The sequence below is a fragment of the Polistes dominula genome, unplaced genomic scaffold (assembly GCF_049000335.1).
Source record: "Polistes dominula isolate Pdom_NZ unplaced genomic scaffold, Pdom_raw_medaka contig_22, whole genome shotgun sequence".
In the NCBI taxonomy this organism is placed as follows: Eukaryota; Metazoa; Arthropoda; class Insecta; order Hymenoptera; family Vespidae; genus Polistes; species Polistes dominula.
The window spans coordinates 4193981-4207234 of record NW_028300966.1 but is presented as its reverse complement, the minus strand read 5'-3'; the positions used below and the strand labels follow the sequence as shown (position 1 = coordinate 4207234).

Sequence of the window (13254 nt, the reverse complement as noted above, 5' to 3'; positions counted from 1 at the left end):
TATATATATACAAATAATATTAATAATAATTAAAAATAATATAATTATTATTAATTTTATTAATAATATTAATAATATATTTGTAATATTATTAATCATATAATTATTGTAATTTTTTTTCTCTTCAAATACATAATTAAATCACATGTGAAATTGTACGAAATAATTTTTATAAGATAATTTTAAATCATTAAAGGGACAAGATTCACAACTGTTTAAAAAACATTTGAAAAAAAAATTAAAAGAATAATTTTGTCGATAATTTAGATTATCATTTTTGAAGATATAAAAAAAATGTTTATATCAAGTTTTAAATGATGATCAATAAATATTTCTGTAATTATTTAAATTGATATTTCGCAAAGTAATCTATAAAGTATAAATTTATATTACAATATTAATTAAACATATCATTTATAAATAAAGATAGCTCTCAATTATAATTTTACAATTATATGTATATATAATCATAATAATACGTATGAATATAATACCGACATTCAAATATAATTAAATTATTTAATTAAAATATCTCAAAATATGAAAACTATATAACACAAGAAACTTAAAGTCAATCTAAGTAATTGTCGTTAGAAAAAATTTTTGTAAATGAAAAAAAAATTTCATATTTTTATTTTCTTTATCGTTACCACTTCTTTCTATCTCTATTTCTCTTTCTTCTTTTTGCAGTTACAAAATTAATTATTATGTTATATGAAATATAAAAAAAAAAATTCATTTATCTTATCCCTTGAAAGCAGTAAAAAGGGAAAATTAATAAAGAATCGCTAACGAATTTCTCTTGTCGGACGATATTACGAACATTTATTTTTTTCAATTTTTTTTCTTTCCCACTCTTTCTTTCTCTATTTATTTATTTTTTGTTTGTAAATATATATTTAATTAATAATTACACGAATAAGATTATGAAATTATTTATCTTTTCGTAGGAAAATACGAGGTAAACAAATATCTTATATAAACTCGATAATAAGGTAAAATAAATGTGATAGTATTTGTAAAAGAATAAATACAGTATAGAAGAAAGAGAGACAATGAGAGTGAGACAAAGAGAGAGAAGAGAGAGAGTAAGAGAAAGTATATGAATAATAAGTTTGTTCATACTACAAGAGAGTGGCGTTATTAAAACTTTCACGACGAGTTTATTTTTCTCTGACATTGTCATGAATATTTATTTTTCTATAACTCGTTTTCACAGAAGAATAGACGATATATGTATATAGTGGAGCGTGTCATTGACACACATTTTCTTTTCAAACTTTGCTTATTTTAATTTATTTCTTTTATTATAATTTGCTCTCATTTAATTCGTTAATCTAACTCGTCTATCGAACTTTCGATACAATTTGTTTTCTTTTTTTTTTTTTTTTTTTTATATTTTAATTCTTTTACATCTTCTTTACTGTAACGAGTATAAACAATTGAAGAAATAAATAAACATAAATACAAATCATCAAAGAATAAAAGAGAATTTGGGATACGAAATTATTTTATGTAATAGAAGGTACTTTCTTTCTTTTTTTTTTTTTTTTTTGAATTGTATTCTCGTAGATACTTTTTACTTTTAAATTCGCGCGTTTCTTATTTTCCGCAAAAGAAGAAGAAGAAGAAAAATGGAAGAAACCCTTTGGCTGCTTTGAAAAAGAAAAAAGACGTAATGTGTTGTTCGTACTTTTCACTTTACATCCAATTCCTTATTCGTTTTTTTTGTTTTCTTCTTCTTCTTCTTCTTCTTCTTTCGGAAAACCGTAAGGTTAGAGATATCGAAAGATATAAAAGAAAAGAAAAAACGAAAATAAGTAAAATATAATCTACAAAAAACGTTACAAACATTCATTTAGCATAATCATTCTATCGTACAAAATATCATGTGTGCAGATCACACGTGTTAAAAGTGAAACCTTCTTAAAACTTTCGCTTCGAGAGAATAATTCGAATGCAGAGTATCAGGAGTAAGATAATTTTAGGGTTTATTTATTATAAAAAAACAGCTTTGCTTGTGAGAAACGTGGATAGTCTAGTGGCCAGTCGAAGAACTAACTTACATTTTTAAATGTGTGGGATTAAGTTAATATGAGTCTACGCTTCGTAGTATGCAATCGTACACAACACACACATATACAACACTTAGTAGCCAGGAGTGGGTACTGCGAAGCACTGCGTAAAGAGGAGACCGAGATAATAAGAAACAAATGCATACTGTCTTCTATCTCATTCTCTCTTAGGCTAAATCCTATAGATGTGCATATGTTTGTCTCGTTTTCTATTTTTACTACCGCAGCCGTTTCATCGTTTCGTTACCGTTACTATGGATTTTCGTTCGCTTTTTTCAAATCACTCCTATTTTAAAGAAGTTTTCACTTCAATAAATCTAAATATAGAAAAAGGGTGGGAGAAACGTTCGAAGAAAATTAGGAACCCTTATCTCGAATTAATAAACGCATAAAAAAATAATTGTATATTTTCATATAAAATTTTTAGTTCAACTGCACGCTCGTATACTAAAATAAACCCGAATGAGAATTAAATATTAAAAAATAAATTCGTTAATTAATCGAATTGAAAATTTTTTTAATTTGAGAAATTTTTGAATTTTTTCGATTGATTGATTTTTCATTTCCTTGTAATTATCGATATTTGTAAAAAAAAAAGAAAGAAAAAAAGAAATTAAAAAAGAAGAAAAACCATAGTAAGGATCTTTTTAATTTTCTAATTTTTTTTTCCAAACTCTCAGATATTAACTCGCAATTTGTCTCATGAGACATTTGGCGAGTTGTTATATGAAAAAAAAGTTTGAAGAAAAAAATAAGATTCAAATTTCCATTCTATTATCGCGTTAATAGATCGGTCCAGTTAACACACACATATATGTATATATTATACATATTATATACACATATATTTATATATTAGAACTACCGGAAAATTCTGTCTGTTTTTAGAATAAAATTTTCATAATTTAAATGAGCTTTATTGAATAATATAATTACCATAATTATTTTTGACTTCTTGCCAACGTGATGACAATTTTTATATCCCATTTAAAAAATATATCTTATCCCTAAATGCAAAAAATTGAACCAGTGTTTGTTTGAACGGACAAAATTTTCCGGTAGACTTAATATACTATAATACATACCGGAAATCATTTTCACTAGATCTTACAAGTTTATTTGAATTTCAGTACAACGGATGGTTTGTGTATGTTTCTGTGTGTGTATGTGTACCAAGGCAACTTATAAGAGGAGAAGGAAGCAATACGATAGTAGTCGTGGAACTTAAGCAAGACCTCTGGGAATACATGGATTAAGAATTCGGACCCAGCTCGAATTCCTCAAAGGAAAGAGGACCTCCGGTCCTGGAAGGGTCCTGGTAGTGGTGGTGGTGGTGGTGTTAGTAATACTAGTGACATTAGTAGTAGTATTAGTATTAGTAGTAGTATTAGTATTGGAAGGACTACGAGACGAAATAGAAGGAGAACGAAATCAACATCGATAGTAGTAAAAGGAAGAAGGGGAAAAGGAAGGGAAGGGAATTTTCGTCAAAGAGGGAAAAGGATGGTCTAAGGTTGATTCGCTCGAAGGCTGCCAACATTGGTAAGGAACTCTTCCTCGTGAGTGTTCCGTTTCTCTTATTAAGAAATGGCAATGGTAAGGATGAACTTGTAACGGGAAGACACAAGCCAACATACTACACAACCATGACGAAACCCTTTAAGAGAAACGCGTTATTAACGCCCTGGGGTTAAACAACGACCTTAATCGAATTTATCTCTCTCTCTCTCTCTCTCTCTCTCTCTCTCTCTCTTTCTCTCTTACTCTATCACTTGTCTTCTATTCATTCACTTATATGTTGTGTAATATTTGACAATATTAGTGAGACTGGATATTCCATAGCATTCGATTTGATTACTACGTTGATTTGAAATACTCAAATTGAAAGAAAGAGAGAAATAACGATCGATAGTGATAGATAAAGAGAAAGAAAGAAAGGAAGAGAGAAATTAGACGTGTTTCGATTTACAAAGCTGTGGGTGGTAGTAAAAAACTATAAAATGTTACAACAGTAACAGCAACAATACTAACAACAACAACAACAACAACAACAAAACGGTGGCTTCCAAGGAAACGCCTAGTCGTATCGCAAAGTAAAATGTTCTTCCGTTTCCGCGATTGGCTCACTAATAATACTCATGCAACACGGTTTACAGCCTTGTTCTGGAATATTTCCCTTCTTCGACAAACGGCTGGTTGCCTTTTGTGTAGCACCGTGAGAACTACTTTGCCAAGTCGAAACAGAATAGCCTTCGAGCGGGGCGAATTTCGAGTGAACTGTAATATCTATTCTGTTTGAAGTAAGACAGTAAAGAAAAGAGAGAGAGAGAGAGAGTAAGAGTGAGAGAGTGAGTGACACATAACACACACAAATATATATGTGTGTTATATTTACATATAAACGTACGTGTAATCACATACGTTCTTACTTACTTACTTACTTATTTACTTATTTACTTATTTACTTACTTACTCGATCTTACGTATTTACGTGTTATATCAGTGAACACGAGTTACACAGGGTGATAGAGGACAAAAAGGGAAATAAAATTTCTTTTAGAAGCTTCTCTCTTCCTCTCAATATTATAACATAAAACATTATATAAGTGATTAAAACGTGTTTGTGCTTAACCTGACATAAAACAAAAATCCACGTGTATAATATTTCATTGAAGGAATATAATTGTTCTATAATCTAACTATAACTATATCTAACTACTATCTATTATATCTGGGGCTTTCTCGATCATTGGTAGCCAGCCGAATTCTCTAAACTCGGGGATGGAAGTCGGAGTATGTCTCACCTAATTCCATCGTCAAAGTCAACTAGAAACGTTTCGCGTGTTCGGAAGACGACGACTACGACGACAACGACAACGACAACGTTGATAACTCGCGTTCTTGACGTTACAACCGATGACGATAATAATGTAAGATACGAATCGGTATTGACAAGTTTTATTCTATATAACTGAAGGAAAATTCTTTCTCAAGGAAGAAATAAGAGAAGAGAAGAGTAGAGAACGGAAGAAGAAGAAGGGAAGAAGGGCTTTTGGCGAGGAGAAAAATACGAAACGTTGAAGTATATACTGTTAAGGGGCCAGGAAATATATAGTATATATATATATACTATCCAAGTCTGGAAGGTTTTATCGTCGCGTACGTCTTTTCGTGTTCATTCGACGAAGAAGGAAAACTGACCTATTCGCCCAAGAATCCTCATCGAAAGTATTATATCATTGAGAGAAGAAGATAAGATACCGAAAGAAGAGAAGAAAGGAAAGGGAAGAAAAGAAAGGAAGGAAGGGATTATAATTGAAACGAAAAATATAGATCATATTTTGTTCCTTCCATTTTTCTTTTTTTACTTTAACGAACAACGATATCACATACTAGCTTACTATCTGCGAATTGCATTTGGTGCTTGACAAAAAGGGAGATAAAGAAAAAGATTTTAAATAAAAATAAAAAGAAAAAAGAATTACAAACATAAATAGAAAAAAACAGAGAAATAGAAAGAAAGAGAAAGATAGATAGAAAAGGTGACACCCAAGCGTATCATAAACGTTTCGTATTTCAAAAATAATACTTACGTGTACGTAGTAGTAACAGTAGTAGTAGTAATAGTAGCACCTGTTATTGTTGTGTTGTTGTTGTTGGTTGGTTGGTTGGTTGTTTGTTACCACGTTCTGAGAACAGAACCTTCGGGATATTAAAGTATATTACGTTTGTGAATGTGCGCAAGTGAGTTGGTGGTGTGGTTGTGGTTGTTATTGTGGTGATAGTGTAAGTGTTGGTAGTGGTGGTGGTGGTGGTGGTTCGTGCAGAAGGAGAAAAAGACGAGCTTGAAAAACATGGTACACGAAGGCACCGGTTTATGGCATGCTGCTGGATTCAATGTGTCGAGGTGGCTGATGGTTATAATACATGGCTATCGGGTTACCAGTCTCATCCTGTCTATCCTACTTAACGTGTTGGTACCTACTGGTGAGTATCATTCACTCGTTAGTACCTTTTCGTTTCATTTGCTTCATCCGTTTTCATTCGTTTACTCCTTCGTTCGTTCATTTTGTTTTTGATTTTATTTTTGTTTTTTTTTTGGACTTTTATTCTTTTTATTTCGTTTCGTTTCGTTCAGTTTACGATTAATCACTTTTCCCTTTTTTCCAAGTCTCTTCTCTTTTCATTCAACCGGTGATGATGGTGGTGTTTCACCCTAGTGTAAATCTAAATATATCCCAGTGTGTTTTTTTCAATGTTAACGTTGACATTCATATTTTCTACCTTCTACTTTCTTTTTAAACTTTTCAAAGCCCTTTTATCTGTTTTTTGTTTTTTCATTATTTTGGGAGATTTTCTCTTCAAAAATAAAATGTACCTACCTTTCGTTTTATTTTTTTTCATTCGTTCGTACGTTCGTTCGTTCTCGTTTTTGTTTTATTTTTTTATTTATTTTTTTTTATATATAATATTTCGCTCGTAAAATATTTTGTACGTTACGTATGTTTCGATTCATTCAGCGACAGGTGTATGTCAAAAGCACGCAGGAAAATTTATTAAAACAATGTAGATTCTCTTAAATATATATATATATATTAAAATTTATAATATATATATGTAGAGAGAGAAAGAGAAAGAGAGAGAATTCGCGCATACAATTTTACAAAAATTCCTGCTTTTTACACATTATATAACTCATATCTATGCAAAAAGCATGGAGATATGTAGAAAAAAAAAGAAAAGAAAAAAGAAAACGCGAACGGAAGAAGAATGTTTTAATCGGACTCGTACTAAAATTCTTTTACAATTTGAAATAGTTGACACCCAAGTGGCAAAAAATTTGCCCTCCTCTCTTCTCCCCTCATACGTCGAAAAAAAGCTAAAAGACTTTCCTTTCAACGCGGTGTAATATCATTCTTATTTTTTTAAATTTTAAACTACCGTTATATTTCTGTTTTGTACTCTCTGCATAATCCAAAAGCTTTCGATATTTGATTGAATTCCGATTGAAATATAAAAGAATTAAAAAAATAAAAAATAAAGTATTTGAAATAGAGTGTATGTTTCCTTTTTTTTATAGACTTGTTTGCTTTTCCTTTTCTTTCTTTTTTTTTCTTTTTTTTTTAACGAGTTTATTAAAATAAAACAAGATATAATTTTTGTCTTTTCTTCTCCTTCTTTGTTTTTTTTTTGTGTCTATTCACTTAGAACGATCAATAATTTTTATTTGTCTTTTTATCTCTGCGTTGACCGATGATAAATTTACACGCGCGAATTAACAAATCTGTAAATATACAAGGTGAGATTAAAAATAATAAAAGAAAAATTTACTTTTTTTCGAACGATAACATTTTCGCGCGAGTTATTTGTTCGTTCAACGATACCACCGTAGTCGACTGGTTGGTTATGATTTTACAAACAATCGATGATACTTTTCTCTCTAATTATTTTTATTTTAATATATTTAATAATACAATAATATAATATTAATAAAATATTAATACTATATATGGGGCATTCCACGTCAAATCGGCCACTTTTGACCCCGACCCCTTTCGATTTGGCTGAAAGTTTTTTATCCTGTTCTACCCTATGAAAAACAATTTTCAGAATTTTTTCAAATTTTTTTACCAAACCCAAAAAAATTATTAATTTTTGAAAAAATGGCTCTTTTTTTTTAAATGGCTATAACTTCTTCAAATTTAACCTATTGGGACGTTTTTTTTTTAAATTTTTGTTTTTACATGTACTATTCAGAAAAAAATACATAGAAATTTTAAAATTATAAAATCCATGAAATTTTCGCATTTTTTTTTAGAAAAACCGTTATTTTCTTGAAGTTCGCTATTTTTCATTTTTTTTTATTTTCTAAAAAAAAACTTTGACTAATTCTGCGATTATACCCGCCAGTCCCAGAGTGGGCCAAGTTAGTTTTTTATTTTTTTTGTGTGAAAAACTTTGTTTTTTGAGACTATAAATTAATTATATAATATTGTAAAATTGTTTTAATTGCATTAATTAATTAATTTATTTGCATTATTAATTTAATTAAAAAAAAAAATAAATAAAAATAATACACTCGTTCACTCACAACTAGTCGCACTGAATTAAGAAGGCGAAGGTTGCCTTTTTCACCGTGCTTATATACACATTCACCCCACCAATGATCCTAATCACTTCCGTCAATTTTTCTTGAAATCTCTAGACTATTCCCAATCGATTAAACAAAGGACTTCTTTCCGATTTCCGATTCGAGAATATTCGAGAGATTTCGGGGCGCTTACAAAACGATAACATCAGCTGATATCGCTATGCACGCTCGCTTTTCTTTCCTGCCACACACACTCGTATTCATATCGCTTCATATACTCACACTCATATTCATATCGCTACATATACTTAACTCATATTCATATAGCTACATAACTCCCAAATCTTTCAACGTTTATCAATTGTTTCACGCATACCATACACTCGCACTCTTCATCTTTCTCCCACCCTTACATATATTATATATATTATTATATATAATAATTATAATAATTAATATATTATTTAATTCATATAAAAATTATTATAAATATATATTATATATTATATTATATTATATAAAATAATTATAATAAATAATAATTAATAATATTAATAATAATAATTTATATATAATAATAATAATAATAATAATAATAATAATAATAATAATAATAATAATAATAATAATAATAATAATATATATATATATATATAATGAGTTTCTAATTGGTTTTCGGATTTTTGATATATTGGCCTTAGAAGTAAAGACCAAGCTTCGTTTCTTTATAACAAAATAGGTTTTTTATTTATAATATTTACGACATTTAACGAATTAACAAAAGATTGTCGTTATTTTGTAGTATTATATGTCGATATTTTGTGTTGTTAAAAATGTTAGAATGCATCTTGCATTAAATTAATCTAATGATAATGAAATAGCGAGTTAATCAAGGAGTCACATTAACGAGTTTCCTTTTGTTTTGTAATACTGGTGGTTGAAATATGTAACAAATTACATAGGATTTGGATTAGGTATAACTGTTGATAGAACAATCGGTTTCAGAATTTCTATACCTATTCTGTTTCGCCATATGTAAATCGGTAATTCGATGTTACTAATTGCATATCTAATACAATGTACATTCATTCGAACGAATTTACGTTAATAAATGGACCGAAATTAATTTATCAAACAATAAAAAAGAATAATCAAAACGGTGAAAATGAAAAAAATATCATCAGAAATAATTTGTTTGAAATTTATTTGATGAAAAACGATAATCTCATCCTTAGTATCGTAATAACAAGTATAATATATGACAATTGTAATAATGTATTATATTTTGAATGAAGCGAACAGACGAACAGACAAACACGGATAGACAGATAGATGGATTGATGAATGGAATAGTAATGATATATGAAGTGAATGATATATTAAATAGCATAGTACAATAGTTTAGAAAAAAAAACCTAAACAACAAAAGTTCTCTTACGTATATCTCTCGATAATTATTATTTAATGAAAATATTATTCGGTATATTATTATTACACGCTAACGCACGATAACAAGGGACTAATCGGTAATTCATTGGAACGTATTCAATAGTGCTTGTCCTACGTGTTTACAAAAGCATAATTCTATGTGTGCGTTTGCAATGCGTGTACCTACCCCTTCATAGGTGTCTACGTGTGTGTGTGTGTGTGTGTGTGTGTATGACGGGCACGTGAGAGCTCGAAATGAAATTGAAAGGAAATATGTGAAAATATGCGTTTACAGTCGACGATTAAAACGAAAAATTTATATTAAAAAAAAAAAATAATAAAAAGAAAATGACAATAATATTAAATAAATTAAAAAATAGTATTCGTTTTCGAAATAGAACAAAAAAAGAAAAATATATATATATATTCTCATCAAAATGAGAATAACGAAATAATTCGAAGAATGATGGGTATTAAAATTGTTAAAAAAAAAAAGATTTTTAACATTCGTTTCTTTTTTTTTTCGCTGTTTCGATTAATGTTTTATTCGATTTTGTATTTATATTACCAATGATTACTGTTTATATGTATATACATAAAGTATAAAGTATAAAGTAAAAAATGCTTTCTATATATATATACAAATTCAGTGTCACATTATTAGTTTACAATGAACTTCAAAACAACTGAATCTTATTTCTTATTTTTTTTTGCTAATTTAAAGATTTATTATTTAGAGGTTATCTAGGTATCCAGGTACTGTAAATTTTCAATAGATGGTGCTGTATTACAATTCAATTATTTTGATATATTCACGTCATACGTTTTTTTCAGATTTACATATGACATAACTAACCTTGCTTTTTTTACCTGTACTATTATTTTATGTATTGCATTGTAATTGTGATATTATTTTTGTGTGTTATTATAATTTACTAAATAGTTTAGAATTATATTAAATCAACACTTTATAACAAAGTCACAGCAAAACGTAGCCGGATCATCCTAGTATGATTATATACACATATAATACATATAATAATAATATATGTAATATATGTATAACACATATAATATATATTATATATATACATATTATACATATGTATATTATATTGTAATATAATATAATATAATAATATATTATACTAATACAGTATATTATAATTAGTATAATATATATGATTATATACAATTATATATGTATATAATTGAAAAAATATATATTTGTGTCCTCCCCTACTCAGCCCTCCCCCTTCCCTCATAATCTCGGTCATCTTTCTTTATATGAGAGTATACTTACGGTCGATCGGTTATTTCGTTTGGATTTACGATCTTCTTGCCAGCTCGTTACCTTGCACGCGTTTGCGCGAACTCCGTTGCAGCTGCAATGTAGCCAGTGTATGCGCTTTCCTTAAAATGCAAATTTTTAGTGGAAACTCTTTTCCCGTGGCACATCGAGGAAAAGCATATCGTACGGTTTGTGTCTCTAGGAATATAACCTTTTCAGTATATACTCTCCTCCATTCACCTTATGTAATATTATAATATATGCATGCATACGGCTCATACATATGTATTTATATAGTATTTACACCTACACAACTGTACACTGTACCAATACACATCTATGTGTAATATTAAATGCATACATTTATACAGAAACCTATACACTTTTGTATATACAAACTGTCCCCCAGCTTTACATTTTGGGTCCTTATGGTAATAAAAAAAAATTGCAAAATGCGACGAAATATTTAAACTTTGATTTTCTTCATTTTTGAATACGATATGGCGATAACAAAAAAAGAAATAAAAATAAAAGGAAACTTTAATTTAAATATCTCAAAACAAGAAGATTCTGAATGAAGACCGAAGTGTTTTTTTTATAAAATGTAAAATAATTTTATACGGGTTAGATTATGGTTTAAGGTACAGGTAAATGGAAGTAAAGTAGAATTTCTATAAAAAAAAAATACGAAATTACTTTTCGAACAACTCAATACATTATATATATATATATATATATATATATATATATATACTGTGCATGTGTGTCAATGTGTGAGTGTTTTTATACATTTTCGTATTATTTTACTATGTTAACCATAAACTTATATTATATACGTACATACGTATAAACCTTTATCTCAGTATATACATTTATGTTTCTATTATAATATCAACTACTATACGCGTGTATGAGTATGTGTGTGTGTGTGTGTATTTTTTAATAAAAATACATAATAGTTAGAGAATCTCGAAACATTTATTCTACTCGAAGGAACAATATAAAACATACAACTAGAGTAAAAACTTAATATGTTTATAATTATCTCGAACGAGGGTGGGATTATTCTCAAGGGTGGGAGTTGCATTTTAAAATTTAGAATTCTTCGCGCGTTGCGGTAAAACAAGCATTTCCCTTTCCCCACCTATGTTTTATATATGTGTTTGTACGTGTCTACATGTGTACGTATGTATGTATGCATATATGTATGCATGTATGGATGTATGTATGCACGTATGTGTATTCTTTCTAGGTGAATACGAATTCTGAAACATCTCTAGCACGTATAGGATATAATTTGAGTTTTTTTTTCTTGTCTTTTATAATTGTACGCTCATTTGGCTGGATATACACGTTTGTTTCTTTTTCTCTCTCTCTCTTTTACTTGCATATACTATGTTCAAACAGAAAATATGTTAAAGTAAACGTTTTGCATGATAAACGTGTCTAACTAACGTGGCTATCTTTTTCTACCCCCTAAAAACCTTCATCAAATTCGACGTGTTGCTATTAAAATCAAGTTAATTCATTCGCGCGAATTTTAACGCTTAAGTTATAACAAGATGATGATAATAATAATAAATAGATTTCGAACCAAAAAATAGGAGTTTCTATCAAATTTCATATTATCAAATATAAATGAAAATAATTTCAATAATTTTGATAAATATTATAAAAAAACGAAATTTTATATTCAATCGTGGATTCCACGAAGGCATTTATTTTTTGTTTTCTTTCTTTTTGTGCTTTTTTTCTCGATTAAAATAATAACTAGTAGATTAAAATCGAGTGAAGTGTGAAATGTTTTTTTCGGAGAGAATTTGAATACTTTTTTTGACGATTTGAAAATGTCTGAATAAATGTGAATTCAAATATATATATATATATAATCATTTTTTGATAATAGGATGAAACAATTTACCATTGATAAAAATACTACGCGTGTATGTTAAAATAGTGTAGTATGTTAAAATAATATTTTCTATTCGTATAAATTGGAAGAAAAAAGAAACAAAAAGACCAAAAAAACCACACGAATTTAATTTATGATAACCTTATCGATAAGTCTGTTGAATAACTTGCATTAGATAAAAATACACGTACTTTTGTTAGAAAAAGTTTTTCTATCTTTTGACAAATTTTTGTTCCCTATATTTAATGTCAGTTTTTTTTTCTTGTCTTTTTATAATATCTTTTTCGTTTAAAAATCTAAAATTACGAAGGTATAAAAAAGTTTTAGTATACTTCGTATATTTTTCTAGAAATAAAGTTAAATTTCTAATGCAACGGTTTAACTTGTAACTCGGTTTAACTTGCATATATATATATATATATATATATATATATATATATATATATATATATATATA

The 13254-nt window shown here is 28.3% G+C and overlaps 1 protein-coding gene across 9 annotated transcripts in view; it reads left to right on the top strand.

Moving 5' to 3' along the window:
• Positions 1 to 13254, top strand: part of LOC107063695 (uncharacterized) — a 128191-nt gene that overhangs the window by 24748 nt on the left and 90189 nt on the right. For 2 of the 9 annotated variants that reach the window (XM_089173019.1, XM_089173018.1), the window contains exon 3: positions 3898 to 6062. In XM_089173019.1, coding sequence (XP_089029145.1) covers positions 5930 to 6062 — 133 coding nt within the window. In that variant the 5' untranslated portion in view covers positions 3898 to 5929. Of the gene's footprint in view, positions 1 to 3431; positions 3618 to 3897; positions 6063 to 13254 lie in introns of those variants that run through there. The other 7 variants (XM_015315679.2, XM_015315677.2, XM_089173020.1 and 4 more) reach the window with 6 other exon arrangements.